At 42.4% G+C, this 18510-nt stretch overlaps 1 protein-coding gene across 1 annotated transcript; it reads right to left on the bottom strand.

Annotated features, from left to right (window-relative positions):
• Nucleotides 1-803: 803 nt before the first annotated feature.
• Dydc1 (DPY30 domain containing 1) lies at nt 804-17263 on the bottom strand. The gene is made up of 6 exons (XM_052190202.1): nt 17117-17263; nt 16579-16680; nt 14261-14353; nt 10626-10679; nt 5061-5165; nt 804-833 (listed from the first exon to the last, which is right to left on the bottom strand). Exons 1-6 carry the CDS (start codon nt 17261-17263, stop codon nt 804-806), a joined length of 531 nt encoding a protein of 176 aa, XP_052046162.1.
• Between the last annotated feature and the right edge of the window lie 1247 nt (nt 17264-18510).

Raw genomic sequence — 18510 nt, 5'->3', positions numbered from 1 at the left:
AAGGGTATAACATTTGAAATGTAAATAAAAAATATATTCAATAAAAAAAAATCTTCAGGTTCTCCAAGAGTGTTTCCCGCTCACTGTCTCTGTGTGCACACTCATTGCAAGAACCCTACTTTCACAAACCCTGAAAAGACAGACAGGACCTGGCTACCCGACTGCACAGTGTAAAGAAAAGGACCACACACACACACACACAAACACACACACACACACACACACACACACACACACACACACACACACACACACACACACACATTTGTTCTCCAGCAAGCACGGCTGAGCCAAGCTCTAGGGCAGACACTTCCAGGGCAATGGGGAAAACACTCCCTCCAATCTTGCCTACATTGTCGGAGTTTGATTAAATGTTCTAAGAGGCTCCACCTGCCAGCAATCTGGAAAATACTTTGCAGTGCAGTCTCAAAGGAGAAGCAATCTGAGTGTGGGAGAAACTCTTCAGACCTCTGTCCTTTGTACAGTAGTAGTCTCTCGAACTTTCCTTCCAGGCCATCTTGTTGTGTGTAGAGATGTACGGTTTTTTTTTTGGCTCATCTCTTGCTTCTTTCTGTTGCTTCAACAAATTCTGTCACACTTCCTCAATGCATCACAAGTAACCAATCCGTACTGAGATAGCTAAACTTTATTTTAAGGATACGGTTTTGAAGCCTGTTGATAAAGTTAGCGAGTTGGGGGAAGGGGGGTAGGGTTCAAGTTTGGAAGGAGAAAAATACGTATTAGGGCCCTTGTAATTTGGAACTTGAAACAGGTAGGAAATATTTCTTTTCGGTTGGTTGGTCCTACAGATCTTGATCAATGTTTAACGCAACCTAAAAGCAAAATACAAGGTAAATAAACTTCACTACAATGAAAAGACACAAGGCAAAGAAAACCAAGCTTAAATAATGCCAGTGTGAGTCTATAAAGGTAGCTGGTTGAGTTTCAGGTGATTTCAGAGAGTACCAAAGTAGGATGTAATTATAAATGATATTCCCAAACAATGTCTTATCCACACCTTTCTCACCCTTCTCGAGAAGTGCTGCCTTTCCAGAGCCACCCCCTAGCGGGAACAGAAGCCTTGTCCTGTTGATGTCAGCCTTGGCCTTTAAAGGTCTGGAATTCCTAATGGCTTCTTCCTAGCTAGACCTCAGGCCTTCACACGCCGCACGGTGCTCAATGCTGTGCTTCCTGTCCTATCTCAGCACACATACCCTTGCCTACTGAGTCCGAATCTTCTGTATGACCCTCCTGTCCCTACCACAGCTATAGCATACATAAAGTGGATTATCACCTGAAAATCAACATCTCCATGGTTAAAACCTCCCTGTGCAAAAGCCCTACTTCCTTTTCTTACGTCCACCAATGATAACACTCACAGCTCAGCCGCTCGGGGAGAAAGGCTGGGTTTCCTTCTTGGCTCCCTCTCCCCCATCGCTTGAGCCAAGCTTAAGTCTATTCTGGTTATAACTGTGCTGCCGCCAGCCTTCAGGGAAGCAACGAGACACCATTCTGGGGGTAGGAAAACGCAGTCTGAGATGTGGGAAGCCTAAGCTGGTATTCCCTGTCCCCACCCCATCCCCCAGACATCTAGTCGCCACCAGAGTGCCACATAGAGGATCAGGAATGAAGGATCCGCGGTCCACTGGCCTGCAATGAGGCCGAACCAGCGGGGACCCACGGGCTGAGGATTGCATCGAGCCCAGGGCCCAGGCTGGGAGCTCCGGCTTAGCTCAGCAGCAATTGTCTTTAGCTTGGAGGAAGTTGCTTGGAAGCACAGAGAGGCCTTCTACAGGAGACTTAGGAGGTGCAGCTCTGTAGGTGAAGGCCTTCTCCATGCGCCCCCTGGTGGTAGTAGATGAAAGAGACAGTCCTTGGTTCAAAACTGTTCATTTATTGTTCATCATGGAAAATGGATGCGGACCGATTTCTCGGGGTAAGCCAGAGATTAAATACTTTTGGCAGGGAGGAGTGTCTGGGAAGGGGAGCATATTGGCTAAACCCTCGGGGCCTCTAGGTACCTCATTAGCATGGAGAACTCTGTTCAGGGCCTATATAACCATGGGTCACGTTTCCTTGTGTGGAAAGTGTGGCACGTGTTCCAGGCCAGGAATCTGGCAGGGAACAGGGAGTCACCTAACATCTCAAGTGTGTACCCCAAGTTGCCCGGGACTCAAACCTCCTTTACCTTACCAAGTTTCCTGGAAAGGTCCATTGCCCCACACCAGCATGCACAACCCCCACATGATCTGGCCTTCCCTCTACCCCCCCATGCCCGCCTTTAAGTCTCACCCTTCTCCCAGCTCTGTGAAGCAGAGCTGAAACGCTGGGCTATGTGGCAGCTCCTTGCTGTTGCTAGTTCCAAGTCTCCTTGCCTGGTCTCTTATAGACCCCTTCCCAATGGGCCATGGGCTCAAAGGGAAGGAACTGTTTAATGTCTAGCTCCCTGCTGTCTGGCACCAAGTCTTTCTAGCCCTGCTTCCTGAAAAGCTCTTGAAAACAGCTTCTTCTTCTACTTCCAATGGGCGCTATTAAATATTGTAGCTCCCAGCGGTTCCCACCCCGGCCTACAACCCTTTTCACCTGCACACTAGCGGCACTCCCTCCCTTAGCTCATTTCACTATTTCTTCCCCTTTCTCCTCCCACACTAGAGCCAGCAGCACATGCTCTTTCCAAAGTGCAGCTCTGACTGGTTCTCCCTGCACCACTTACAGGTAACCATCAGAGGGAGGCCCTGAGTAGGAAATACAAGTCCTTTCAGGGTCTGGCGCCTGCTGTCTCCTGATCATTGCGCTCTCCTACCTCGGTCTTTAACCCTCTTGTGTTTTCCACCTGTAATTCTCCCTCAGAGTTCCCCTTCCCCACGGCTGAGTAACCGTCCCTCACTTCTTTCCAGAATTATCCTCCTGAAACTTGCTCCGCCCTCATCATGCCCCACCCTCTCAGTACCCACAGAATGAAGTAACAAGATGTGCCCTGTTCAAACACCATAGCCAAAGCAACATGGTGGGCAGGCAGGGGTTGGGGGTATTTTGCTTATTCTTCCAGATCACAGTTCATCACTACGTGAATCTGGGCCAAGAACTGAAGTAAAATCCATGGATGACTGGACTAGGCCAGACTGAAGGGACAACGTCTCCATCTCAGGACCAGGCTTGACTTCAAAGGGAAAGACACCTGTCTCAGGAACTAGGTCCTAGGTCACCAGCTCCATAAAATCCCCCATCCAAAGACAGCTTGGAGATAACCACAAGAACGGGGAAATAACTCAGGATTGGCCATCTATGCTGGGCAGCCCTGTAGGGTTTGGGTATCTCATCCCGTGGCCTGGAAACGCAGACCACAGACCACCTGGCCCAGGCCAATCAGAAGCTCACCAATTTAGCATCCCCATTGCCCACCTGTGAAATTTTAGGTTACCAACTCTCTAAGGTCTCACAAAATATAGAAGAACTTAGCAGCCAATCAAAATCCTACTAATGTCACCACTTTGGCCCCTACTGATCACATTAGAGATTGCTTAATCCTTCAGGAAAATTCCTCTAGCCCTAGGGGAACTCCATTAAAAGGGGCTGGGAACTCCTCTGGACTGGCCATTTCGATGAATGGCTGACCCCCCACGCATACTGGTTGTTTCTGCAGAATAAATACTCTTTGTCTTTGCATACTATTTGAGCCTGGGGTCTTCCTTCAGCAATCCTCAGACCCTAACAAGACCACTGCTTACTGGTGGATTCCCTCACTTCCTGTATTTCTTATTCAGCCCAAGCCCACAGTAGCTCTCCTACATCAATTAGCATTCAAGAAAATGCCCCACAGGCTAATCTGGTGGAAGAAATTCAAATTCAATTCCAGGTATGTCAAATCGATAACTAAGATTAGACATCACAATGTGCTCCTGGCAAGAGTCCCCCTGATGATCTGACCCAGTTACTCATAGACCTTTCTTTCAGCCATAAATCACATTGGTATGGATAGTAGATTTCCTGATCACTCTCATGATGAGCACCTAATGCAGTTCAGATTGTGTTCCTCCTCCAAACAGGAAACTGGAGCAGGTGAGAAGCTGCCCTATTCCCCACCGCATCTGGCACAGTGCCTGACATGGACATCACAATATGCTCGATAAACAAACACGTGCACTTATATACTGTTGCTGCCTGCAGCGACAGGTGAACCGAAGGCCTGAAGGAGAATCCTGGGGATATATGGGGGGGGGGGGGGGGGGCGGTGAAAGAGAACTGAGTCAGGACGACCTTTGCCGATCATGACCAAAACTTTAATAAACTTGTTGTCACTAAACTATTTATGTGTTTGCAGAGTTTGTTCAAGAGAGCCAAAATGGTTCTTTCTCTATTGAATTTAAGGATTGCATATTTCACAAAATTATTTTACAGAGATATATCGCTTTTTTAATATTTTTTATTTCTTGCGACCTTGGTAGTTTATTATCATTATCATTATTATTATTATTATTATTGTTATTTACATTCTAGCCCTCTCCCACTGCCTTACACATGTATTTCTAAGAAGTTTTTTTTTTAATAGGCTGGTGATAGGAAGTTTTGATGTTTTCAAATTCTAACTGTAAAATATGTAGATACAGTTTATTATATATTGATAGAAGCATAGATAGATTTAGAGCTATACATGTAAACAGAGATATACCAGTGGTGCCTCCGTCACAAGCAGAACACCAGTTAATAATTTGGTCAGTGGGGCTGGGGAGGTGGCTCAGCAGTTAAGAGCACTGGCTGTTGGAGAGGACTTGGATTTGAATCCCAGTACCTATATAACAGCTCACAAGCTTCTCCCTTCTCCCGAGGGATCTGGCTCCCTCTTCTGGCCTCCACTGGTACTGCACGTGTATGGTACACAGACATATACATACATACTGGCAAAATATCCATTTACATAAAATAAAGGCTTAAAAAAACAATTTGGTTAGCGATTTTGGTCTTTTTTGCATAAGGAAAACTATGATTTGGAAACCCATACATACTAGACTTTATCAACATGAAAAGCGATCTGTCCTGGGAGGACACATCTTGATACTTACATCCGATAACATTGGCTCGTCCAGCTCCTCCACTCGGCTCAAGTTAGGTGCCCCGTACCGATCGCTGATTTCCGCTAGGGTCTTGCCCGTGTCCATCATCGATTCCTACAGACGTAAAATCCAGTTTCTACTTTCACATGGCTTCAAAATGATCATGCCCCTTTTCTTTCAATTTTGAAATAAAATTTCTGAATTAAGCACTGAGACTCGACACTTTTAATTGGTAGAATTCACGTCTACCGCTGCCCGCTAGTGGTATGAGAATTCTAGGATGAAGCACTAAAAATTATTTTTAAATCCACTTGAAACTTGAATATACATAATGTGTAAGCAATTCAATGGGCAACATAACAGGACATTGTAGCTTTAAAATATACCAGTACCTACAGAATGTCCAAATTGTATTCGCTTTGAAATTTGTTTCAAGGCACTGCACACTTGTGCCTTGTCACTGAAACATTCATCTGGACCATCACTTTCATAGGGTTTTTATTCTTGCTTTGGTTTTGTTAAGGCAGGGTCTCACTACATAGCTTTAGGCATGCCCAGAAGGGATTACAAGTTTTCAACCTCAGGCACTGTGATCACATGGGCATGCCACCGTGCCCATCCTAGTATTGACAGCGTCCTTATTAAAACTTCAGCCACTTGTGATGGTTTGTATATGCTGGGCCTTGGGAGTGGCTCTATCAGGAGGCGTGGCCTGATTGGAGGACATGTGACACTGTGGGTGTGGCTTTAAGACCTTCATCCTAGCTGCCTGTTAGCTGCCACACCAACTCCAGTAGATGCTGTGTGACAAGTTCCACGGACTGAGGCGTTAGACTCCAAAGGGAGGAGGTCTCCTGGAACCGGATGTGGAACTCTCCAGCCAGAGAATAATCTTGAGCCGTAGTGCTCATGGCGGTTTGCCTGCTTTGATTTTCCCTATGCTTTTCTTGTATTCACGAGATGTTCCTGATAGCCTGGGCCGAGAGAATCCAAGCGAGAAAGTTGGATGAGAGTCACTGGCCATGACTTCTTTTCTGAGAACTCCAACGCTTTGCTTGATAATCATTTACATAATTATAGCATAATAAAATAACCTCCCAACAACATATGAATTTGTATGTGGCGCCCTCGAACAGGGATGTTTGGACAGGTAATCTTTTCCCCCCTCTTTCTGGTCGGCTCTCGCTTGGGAACTGCAGTCCCACCGGTAAAGGATCATCGGTCAAGTGCAAGTAATTTTTGTGGTAATATGGGGCAGACTGAGTCAAAACAGGAATGAATGTTCCTTTCAGTATTTAAGCATATGATGGCCGGTAGAGGGTTGAAAGTCTCAGAAAGTACAACCAGGGAGTTCTTTGACTTCCTAAAGAAAATAAGCCCTTGGTTCCTGGAGGAAGGTTCCTTGTCTCTATCAGACTGGGAGAAAGCAGGCAGAGATATGAGAACGTGTGTTCAGGAGCATGGTGAAGGAGAACTTCCCCCTCATGCTTACCCACTGTGGCTGCAGATGAGGGACCTTTTGTCAGATACCACAGAGTTTGAGGGACTTGTTCATGAGACTTCTTCAATAGATGAGAAAGAAGCGAAGCCTTTAGACGAGCCTGCACGCTCTTAGGGCACAAGCTCTGTTAAGATGCCACTAAAGGCTAATAATAAAGATTCTGATGATGATGCTGATTTAGATTGGGACCTGGATGAAGAGGAAAGGGATCCTTGTTGTGACAAAGATCTTCCTTTCACAGCTCCTGCAGTCAAGAAAGGGAAAAGAGGAAGGTGCTCCTTAGCCCCAAGGGGCTTCCAGGGAGCAGTAGAAGCAGCTAGAAGGAAGGCAGACTTAACCTTCCCCTTTCCAGGGGTAGAAGGTATGGGAGACGAACAGCCTTTATGGGAACCTCTCCCTTTAAAGACGCTGAAGGAGCTGCAGTCAGCCGTTAAGACATCAGGTCCTTCTGCTCCATATACGATCCAGGTCTTAGATATGGTGGCCAGTCATTGGCTCTCTCCTCATGATTGGCATCAGACAGCTAAAGCTACACTAGAACCTGAGATTATGTTTTGTGGAGAACAGAATATGAGGACAGATCAAAACAGACAGTTACTCAGTTTCTTAAGAAAAACGGTTCCAAGCCAGGGATGGATATGCTGCTAGGTATAGGAGCATATACTCCTCCTCAGACTCGGGTGAGCATACCTAGGGATGTGTTGGAAGTAATCACACATAATGCTGGGCACGCCTGGAGGAAGTTGCTACCTCCTGGAACCAACGGAACAACCCTCTCTGGAATAAAGCAGGGCAATGAGGAAACTTATCAAAGTTTTGTCTCTCGACTTGAAGAGGCGGTCTTTAGAATGCTGCCTCCATCCGAGGGCCAGACATTCTGCTCAAGCAGTCGGCTTGGGAGAATGCTAATACTCTTTGTCAAGACCTTAGAAGGCCTATTCGAAAGGCAGGAACAGTGCGGGACTATATAAAGGCCTGCGTAGATGCCTCACCAGCCGTAGTGCAAGGAATGGCCTACGCTGCAGCTATGAAAGGTCAGAAATTCAGTGCCTATGTTAAGCAGACTTATGGTGGAGGAGGAAAAGGAACCTCCGAGCCTACTTGCTTTAAATGTGAAAAATCAGGACATATGCAAAGGCAATGTCCAGGAAATAATAATAGGGACTCCAATAGAAGGGCTGTTCCTCCAGGAGTTTGGCCTCGTTGCCAAAAAGCATTGGAGAAATGAATGTAAACCTAAGTTCCACAAGGATGGGACTCCCCGATGGGGGGACACACGCTGTTTTTTTCCTCCCATTTGACCTCGACTGTAATTAAATATGAAGTAATGTCTGATTCTGCCCCAGTTTGTATTGATATAGCAGGAACAGCTCCCATGGGTTGTCTTTCCACTGCTTATAGAACTTTTCTTTCTGATGCTCCAGATGGATTGCCTCCAGAGAAGGAACCTTCCACACCATAGAAGATTCATGTGGGAGACTAGAATAAAGATCTTGGGGACTGTTTATAGTAATGAAACTTTGGTAAGGCTATCAGAAGATATTCCTATGGAATCGTGTGTAAGAGAACATAGGGACAAGGGCAAGGTATGGCAATCTCCGCTGAGAAGTGTAAGGTCGAGTTGGCTTAAATGTGGGTTTGAGTACTTGGCTGCAGTACATGATCCTTGGAATACTCAAGAAAAAATTTATGATTAGTCTATAGTTTCACCATACAATAATTATAGACCCTATTTTCATAAAGAAGAGTAACTGTATCGTGGGTCTAAGCCTGATGTATTTACAAGAGAGCCTATTAATAGGTGGTTCACACCAGGATGGGTAGAACCTATTTGTGTCAGTCTTTCTCCCTCAGGTGATATTTTGAAAACATTCCCAGGACTATTTAGGCTTTATGCTGCAGATAGTATAGTTTATTTAAAAAAGCCTCAGGAACCTAAACACATTCCTGTAGCAATTACATTTTATTTAGGTTATCCTTATAGTATACTTGCTGGAAGACCTACAGATTTGAAAATTACTAAATTAGAACGATCTTATAGGGTTAACTGTTCCAAATGTATTTTGACTAATTGTGTTGACCATAAGCTAGCTGAGTCTTATTCACTCAATTTGATATTGCAAAGACCTTCCTATGTTGTGCTTCCTGTAGATTTGAAAGATAATGCTTGGTTTGACAATGAAGCCTTACAAGTATTTTAAAGAATTAATGAGTTTATTAGACTGAAGCACTTAGTGGCAGCCTTGATTTTAGGTATTAGTGCTTTAATAGCTATTGTGACTTCACTTACAGTTTCATCAGTCACTTTAGTCTCAGAAATGAAGACTGCACATTTAGTTAATGATTTAAATAAAAATGTTTCTTTGGCACTAGTAAAGCAACAAATTATAGATAAGAAATTAGAAGCAAAGCTTGATGCTTTAGAGGATGTGGTTTTAGAATTAGGACAAGAGGTAGAAAATAATCAGGTTCAGCTTTCTACCAGGTGTCATGCCAGCTTTCGATACTTATGAGTAACACCATTACTCTATGATAAACAACATAATTGGACTCTTACTAAAAATCATTTGTTGGAAATTTGGAAAGACAATGGTATTACTCATGATATGACTCAATTAAAAACTCAAATTTCAGCTATGAGCAAGGCGCATGATGGATTCGCTGGCCTAGAGGATTTGGCTCAGTCTATTGGTGCTGGTCTGCGGTCCTTGAACCCTGTAAGTTGGTTACATTGGATTATTGTCGTCATGGTGGCTACAGGAATAATTCTTCTCTTTATTCTTCCACTCATTTTCAATCTAGTCTTCTCTTCTGTTTTCACTGCCAAAAGAGATATCTACAAGCTTCAATTAAAAAATAAAAAAGGGAGAAATGTCACACCAACCCCAGTAGATGCTGTGTGACAAGTTCCACAGACTGAGGCGTTAGGCTCCTGCAGGAGGAGGTCTCCTGGAACCGGTTGTGGAACTCTCCAGCCAGAGAATAATCTTGAGCTGTAGTGCTCATGGCCGTTTGCCTGCTTTGATTTTCCCTATTCTTTTCTTGTATTCACGAGATGTTCCTGATAGCCTGGGCCGAGAGAATCCAAACGAGTAATTTGGATGAGAGTCACTGGCCATGATCTCTTTTCTGAGAACTCCAGCGCTTTGCTTCATAATCCTTTACATAATTATAACATAATGCATTGATAAAATAACCTCCCAACAACATATGAATTTGTATGGCTATGGGTGTATAGATGAGGTTGGCTCTGACATTGTTGTATGGAAAGCATTGTGTAAGTATAGTTTTAAATTGAATTTTGAGAATTTTTAATGAGACAGAAGCTAGATGTTAGATAAGGATTATTCATGGAAATTCATTAACTTGGTCAGGACCTAGGAGTTATAACCAAGTGTTCTTGAGGACTTTTTAAATGCCTCCTGAACGTTTGTCATTCACTACAGGTGATTTCATATAACTTATTCTGATCAAGGAAGAAGATGTTCTTTGTACCTGATCTTCTAAACTCATTGCCTGGGAAATATTATACCTGATTTATTTTGTATTTTCTTGTGCCAAATGATTATGCTAATTGTTCTTTGTGACTGCTTCACTGGATACATCTTTTAGAATTGTAACACCAATTCTTTATGTATAAAAATCCTTGCTTGAGAGCTGCAAAATACATTCAAACTGCCTCTGTGTTTGTTTCTGTTTGTCACCGCTGAACCTGTGCCGTTCTGACTACCAAAGCCCTGTTCCTTGCCGGTCGTGTGTTCCCGACTGGGTTGGTCCGTGGCAGTTAGCCAGTATTCTGCTAGCAGCCTTCAGATAAAGATGTAGAGCTCTCAGCTCCTCCTGCACCATGCCTGGCTGGGTGCTGTCCTGTTCCTGCCATGATGATAATGGACTGAACCTCGGAACCTGTAGGCCAGCCCCAATTAAATGTTGTCCTTATAGGAGTTGCCTTGGTCATGGTGTCTGTTCACAGCAGTAAAACCCTAGCTAAGGCACTACTGATACAAAAAGTAAGGTTCTGTTCTAAGATATGTGTTCATTTCCCAAGACACACAGTAGGTCTTCCCTCTCACCTCTGACAGCATGGGCTCCTCACCCCTAGCTGTGCTCTCCATGCTCATCATGTCCTGCATAAAGTCAAGAAAACATTGAATACTATTCACTTCCATTCCACGGTTGATTTTTAAGTTTTATTTTTATAAAGTGCTATGATCCGTTTAACAGCAAAAGCGATGTCACTTTCTGAGGACTTATCAGAATACAGTACACACAAAACAAAGACTCACAGTTTAATTTATTGTTACATACTAATAGGAGATAACCATTTATAATCATTTGAATTTAAAAAAAAAATGAGTGGACCAGAGGTGGAAGGTAAATCTCAATTACTGAGGCTACCATGCCCTTCAGACACACAGCCCTGAAAGAGACCTGAGTACCTTTTATCTTGGGGACCTGGTTTTATGGACCCAGAATGTACCATGTAGCTTCCAGAGGAAAGCAGTTACGGCTCCGATGCCTATATTCACAATGACAGTATTGCAGGATAACCCAAATGGTCCAAGAGGAGTACATATACCTTAGTGGCAACCAAGAGCTCTCTAATTGGACTTAAGATCTAATCGACGAGAGGGGCATCCTGCTTGGTACTGGAAACCTAGCTAACTACTCAGGCCGAGTGCATTCATGGGTCTTAAAAGAGAGCCTATAACCACCATTTTACTAAACCTACATAATTCCTAGCAACACTCCAAATATTTGTCCTGGAACCCTTATGTAAATATTTGGGTTCATCTAAGGAAACTTACTAAACTTTTTTGAACAACAGACTATTACAGAAAACCACATTAAATTAAATTGAAACCATATTAAAATTAAATTAATATAAAACCTCATTAAAATAAAATGCAGAATTGAGGAATCCAATTCTAGTGAATGTATCTACATAACAACACGTGCACCTAAGGCTCAGGGGACATGGATAAGGGAGCAAAAAGATGGTAAGAACCAGAGGATCAGGGAGTTTGCTATGAGACTGTCTCCTAGTAGTGTCAGAAGCTACATACATGAAGTCTCACAGCCATGACTGCATAAACACACACTGATCAAGGACAACAATAGTCAAACAGAACGGGGAAAGCTGATGAGACTTTAACCCTACACAAAGAACTACAGGCAATTAAGGCATACTGAGAGGAGGAAAATAGCCTTCCCCAGAGAAAAGAACCTAGTTATCCAATGCCAAATATTCAGCCTTGAAAACATAAAAGTTACATTATATAGATAGAGCATGTTCTATTTAGGAATATATATATATATATTCCTAATAATGGGAAACTATTAATATAAATTAAGTAATAATTAGTGGGAAATAATTGGAAAAGGCAATGAACTTGAAAGGAAATAAGGAGAAGTACATGGGAGGGTTTGGTGGCAGGAAAAAATAGAGAAATGATTTAATTACATTATAATCTCAAAAATAGAAGGGAAATGTATAAAAAAGATACATTGTATGGAGTTTTCTAAGACTTAATAAATATTATGAATTTTAAAGATGGGCTGAAACATTAAAACTGAAGCAAACATTCTGGCAACTATGAAAAGTAACAATATTAAAATAACATCTTAGAATAAGATTTTTAGAGAGAACTTGAAGTTGGGTTTTCTATAAAGGAAGAAAGAAATGCGTAGTTCTAAATTAATTAACCCTGACCAAGCTACTGTGCCATGCCCAAGGAGTCTCCATAGGTCCTTAGCAACACCTATACTCTGCAGTGGAAATGTTTGCCCAGCATGGGAAGCCTCTTCTGAATGAGAAGGCTTTCTTCTAACGAAGCCAATTTACTATGACGTCCTTCTTTTCATCATTATGACCTTCAGCAAGGTCACATGACTTGTGCTAGGATATAAGACAGTTTGACAGTTTGAAGATTACTCAATTTGTGACTGTACATATGACCACCCTAATTATAGAGATATATGTGGTACTATTTTGCAATGAGGATTGTAAATTTTTTCTAGGAAGTTTTAATTTATTTACTTTTGACCATTTTTGAGATGGGCTTTCTCGATGTGACAGTCCTGGCTGTCCTGGAGCTTTCTTTGTGAACCAGGCTGGTCTTGAACTTACAGAGATTTCTCTGCCTCACTGCGTGCTAGGATCAAAAGTGTGGACCGCTATGCCTGGCTTTTCTAGGAAGTCATTACTTTGCATCCACACAGTAGCCCCACAACATTTATATGCTTACAGGAGCACCACCCTCAACCACACGGGTGACTATTTGACGCTAACCTTTCCTCCAGTTTTTTTAACTAAACCAGAAAACAAATCCATTCCTCTGCAATGGTGGGAGCATCAACATATGACTCTCTGGAACCCAGTAAATTCCAAGACCCTCATTCTTTCCCATCAACCAGAACATCAGGAGAGAGGCTAAAATTAACCTCAGAGTGCATCAGGGGAGCCATTCCTGTTAGGTCTTTACTCTTGTTCCCAGGGGTCTGAGGCAAGCATCTCTGACTGGCATCTCTTTCACTCAGGAATCCTCATACGTTTGAGAATGATAGCTTATATTATGTGTCTATGGGCCGGAATAAGGTCCATGAAAGGACTCTGAGCAGTGATTGTTTCTAAGGTGGAGATGAGTGTCATTAAGCCAATATGACACAAAGTATTAAACTTGTGTTGACTTGATAGCTGGATCTATTCATGTGATGCTCTGGTGTGTTAGTATATGTGTGAGCTTATGCATATATCCCCACAAATGTTCCTGTTGCCCAAGCTAACAGACTAGCAACTGGATATTAAAACTCTGCAGATACTTGAATTCATCCTTCAATATCTCACCTATTTTATTCAATTTACCACCCTACATATTTTTAAAGAAATGTTCACTACACCTTTAATCCCAGCACTCAGGAGGCAGAAACATCATCTCTAAGATCTCTGAGTACCAGACCAGGCTGATCTACAGAGTGAGTTCTATGACAGCCAGGGCTACACAGAGAAACCCTGTCTCAAAAAAACTAAAACAAACAAACAAAAAACATTTCAAGTGATGGTTTTGTTCTCATTTAATGTATTAATAAACATATCAAATACATTTGATAAAAGTTGCTCCTGATTTCAGTGTAAATTGAGGGTTCAGTAAAGAGAGTTTTGGTTGGATAGGGAAGAAAGCAGCCACACACTGTTTTTCAGAAGCCTGGCCTACATGGCACACATTTTCAGGATATCAGAAATTATTACCAATGAAAACGGGTATTTTTAAAATTTAACTCACTTCTTTTATTTTCATAAGAAACATGAAAATTAACATGAGAACAGATTGTTTTAGACGTAAATGATTTTTCAATAAATGTAACATGAAGAAAAGTGACACATGGCTACCTTATCTAACAAGTACCTTAATTACAAGTACCTTACTTACAGCTGTCTCCCGACAAAACCATGAGCAGAGCCCATCTAGAGACCTTTGTGGCTCACAAAGACACGTGTGTGACTGCACACACTTCCTGGGTGATGCCTATTGTCCTGTGCCACAACCACTGTCGGGAAACAGGATAGCAGACGGAAGGCTGAGACTGGAGCCCACAGCTGATGGGAAGCGGGGGTCTGTGCTGTACATCCTCTAGTCTTTCTGCTGGCATGGCTGGAAGAGTCTAGAAGCTTCTAATTGAGCAGACATGTAACGAAACTTCAGATTACCTTACTTGATTTTTCTTGCCCTGTCTTGAAATCATCTGTCTTCTGTTTCTCTTTCTGTTGCATTTCCATCTCCAACTGGAATGCCAACTGCTGCTGAGGAATCAAAGGTGTTGAATCATACGGCAGTTACAGCACATCAATAGCTAGACATTGGCTCTACCCTCCTTCTCGCTTCTTTGTTTTAGACAGGTCTTACCTACACAGTCCAGGCTGGACTCTAACTGACAACAAGCCTCTTGCCTCCACAGCTCTAGTGCTGATGTTACCGGAACTACACAGCTGCTTATGGCCACCTTTAAGACCTCAACTAAATCTCAGGGAATTAGGGTGGTTATTATAGTCAAATAATACTCAGCTTCTACACTGATTGATTTCCTTAAGCATTAGAAAAGACACTTTATGAGGTTGCAAACCCCTTCAGCTGAGCAACAATAGGAAGAACAATGAAATCAACCAACCAGACCCACCCAGAGCTCCCAGGGGCTAAGCCACCAACCAAGGAGGACACATGGCTCCAGCTGCATATATAGCAAAGGATGGCCTTGTCAGGCATCAATGGGAGAAGAGGTCCTTGATCTTATGAAGGCTCTATAGATGCCCCAGTGTAGGGGAATCAAGGCCAGGGAAGAGGGATGGGTGGAGGAACACCCTCATAGAAGTAGGGGGGGAGGATGGGATGGGGACTATCTGGGAGGGAGGGAAACTGGGAAAGAGGGTAATATTTGAAATATAAACAAAGAATATATCCAATAAAAAAAAAAGAAAAGGCAAGACACTTCTTTAATTGCCGAAGGTAGGAAGCAGTGCATGCAGAGTCAAGTTATTTCTCTTTTGTTCTTAAACCTACAAACAGGACTAAAGTGATTTGTATGAGATGAGATCTTTAAAAGTACTGCTGGTTCAGCCCTCCTTCTCCCATCTCTGCTCACCAAAGCAACTTCTTTAACCAGCCATAGCATCTCCTGCAGAACGTTACCACACATTCCACATGCCTGGCTAATGAAATGCTCTGGTTCAACACACAGCAGATTGGCTTTGTTGGATAACATGGCTAGGAAAGTGTTTACTTTCTAGTGTTGCTAAAGTTTATTCAAGTAGGATAAAATAGATGGGGGAAAGAAAGTGGAGTATCTTCGCATAGTGAACTCATTGTCCCAGAGAAGGAAAACTACTGAGACTTCCTGCTTCTGTTCACTAGGACAGACTAGACTAGCAATAGAATCTGTCAAGGAGGATTGGTCCAAGTAGACAGCACTAGTACGAATATTAGTCTCCAAACGTAGCATCATACAGGCTGACTATCTTGTTTAAGAGATTCTTTGGGCTAGATCTGCTCTAGATCTCTTAATTTTGATATATTTACATATCCCTAATATGTAAATAAAAATAAATGTCTTAGGTATGGTACTGAAGCCTAAACAGGAAATTAAGTTATGTTTTACCTTCTACCTGAAAATAACTATATACCATTATTTTAACGATTTTTGTGTAAAACTAAGTTCAACAATGTGGAATTTCCCACTTTTTGGCCTCATGTAAGCATGCAAAAAGTTTCATATTTAGGAACATTTTTTGGAATTGCTGTTGTTGTTGTTAGAGATGTTCAACACAGGAAGCTTGGCCAGCCCATTCTTCTGCCCCTGCAGTATTATTTCAGGCCTTCACCATTCCTGCCGTCTCTCTGACCTCATCACTTCATTCTTTGTGTGTGTTTGTGGTTGGTTCTTACTTTGTAAAGAAGATAGAGACAGGAGCACACAGTCTCCTTTGAACTTGTCACCAACTGACACACCCTCCCAAAACGAGGCCACCCATTCTCTGTCTCTGAAGTACAATAAGAAGCATTCACTTATTTCCCAGATCCATTATCTCTTATTCCTATGGACAGAAGGCTCTAGACTATTTTTTTCTATTCTCTAATGTCACTCACTGTGCTCTGTGTGTTCCTAAATCACAATAAAAGCCATTGCTCTTCCCATCACAAGCTCCGTGAAATCCTGCTCACTCACCATCTCCCGCCTTTCCTACTGCACTCCACCCTGTCCACTCTTCCTAGACAGAGTACCTGGCCTTGGAGTGGGCACCAGCTCAGCAGTGGGGCCCTTAACTACTTACTGTCCCTTGGCTTCAGTGTCCCCTTGGCTTCCAACACACTCTCTGGGTTGCCCTATGATCTCACGCTATAGCCTTTTCCAAAAAGAAGAACAGGGATACTGGAGAGTCATGTCTGAGTGGCCAGGGATGGCCAGTGTCTCAGGACGTGGGTGCACACACCAGTGGTGATGTCCACTTCCGCCACGTGTGCCCTCTTGTCTCACCTGCTGAAATAGGAGTTCCTCTGCCTTGAGTCGCTCCAGCATTTCCCGCTCCATCATGGCTAATTCTCTCTCGTGCTCCAATGCAATTATTTCTCTCTGTCTCTAGCAATTGGTAAAAAAGAAGCAACAGCGCACAATTAGAGAACCAATGATCTGTAAATGTAGTCTCAGAAGCATCTCAAACACATACACTAGAAAGCAGGTTAAGCAAATGATGGTCTATTCATTTGGAAACTAGGCAACAATTTGGGAGAGTTTTAGGTTTTAGCTGAATGAAGAACATAGAATTAAGATTATACCATAAATATAAATGAAAAAGCAAAAAAGAAAAACTGTGCAGATAAATATATGAACATATTTGACATATTTAAATATAACAGAAAAACAACACAGAGAAGAAAATGTTTAAGATCAAACTCCCTTTCAATTTTCTCCCCTATTTTTATATATTGTAATAGAAAACAGATTGGACATAAAAATATAGACAAGAACCAATTGCCCTGCTCTTCTGATTTCCTTAAAGGATATCCATATTTACCATTTGCTCCATGTTCACGTTTTCCTTGTGCTTATAAATCCACAAGGCTAAATATTCAATCGGATCCAAAGGGCGAACTCTTGCAACTTCCGTGAGACCTTGAGTTAGGCATGTCCCCAGGCACTTTTGAAGATATCTTGATTCCATTTCTAACTCCTAAATAAGACCAGCTACACAAGTTTTTGATTAGATCCAAAGTGTTCTGAGTAGGCACAATTAAAAGTAAAGTGAAGCCAGGCAGTGGTGGCACACATCTTTAATCCCAGCACTAGAGAGACAGAGGCAGGCGGATCTCTAAATTCACAGCCAGCCTGGCCTATAGATGGAGTTCCAGGACAGCCAGGGCAAGACAGAGAAGCCCTGTCTTGAAAAAAAAAAACAAAACAAGCAAGCAAGCAAACAAAAAGTAAAGTCAAGGCAGGCTATCTGAACATTCCACCCTGTCACTAGTCGTGGGTGCTTCTAATTAGGGATGACATAAGCAAGTTGGCCCCAGGAAACTTCAAACTGTCTACAAAAGAACTCATCAGTAGCCATAGCTAAAATAGCTTCTACACCCCAAAGCCTTACAAGCTTAATCCCAATATCAGAATAAGACACTATCATTATTGATAGCATTGTGCCGAGTAATTGTGGTGCCAGGTTATGCCTACAACATCCGAGACCAGCTAGCAGATAGGGAGCCAGACTCAGAGAGCTTAACTGAACAGTCGTGAGCACTGGGCTGGCAGATTAATGTAGGATTTGTACTCCCTTCTTGACCTCGGGGCCTTAACTCTAGTGACTCTAAAATGCTTCTCCTAAACACTTCAATAAAACATGACAAATTGTCCACCTCTTCTTTAAAATCACGTATTGTCAAAGCCAGAGACTATCCATTCAAATTCCAACAGACAGCATGAGGGTTTCCTTATAATCTGGCCATAAACTTCTGTGTTAGTCAGGGTTCCCATTGCTGTAAAGCAATGCCGTGACCAAGGCAACTCTGAGAAAGGACATTTTGTATAAGGTTTTTACATTTTTATTTATTATGAGAGAAGGTGACATTTGCCATGTTAGAAGAAAACTTTGTGGAGTTGATTCTCTCCCACATCTGTGTGAGTTCTGAAGATTAAAATAGAGGGTTTTTTGGCTTGTATTACTTCAATAAGCACCTTTACATACTGAGATGAGCCATCTCTCCACCCTACAGATTTACATGTATACAATTACTTCATTTCACCTTCTGTTTATCCCGCCAAACCCCTCCAGGCATTTCTTTTTTTCTTTTTTTTTTTATTATTTTTAATTGGATATTTTATTTATTTACATTTCAAATGTTATCCCCTTTCTGTAACATACATTTCCTGGTCGTGTGAGGAAACTAATGGCCATCTCTTCTGACCTAAGAAATG

The sequence above is a fragment of the Apodemus sylvaticus genome, chromosome 8, assembly GCF_947179515.1.
Source record: "Apodemus sylvaticus chromosome 8, mApoSyl1.1, whole genome shotgun sequence".
In the NCBI taxonomy this organism is placed as follows: Eukaryota; Metazoa; Chordata; class Mammalia; order Rodentia; family Muridae; genus Apodemus; species Apodemus sylvaticus.
This window is presented reverse-complemented; position numbering and strand designations above follow the sequence as displayed.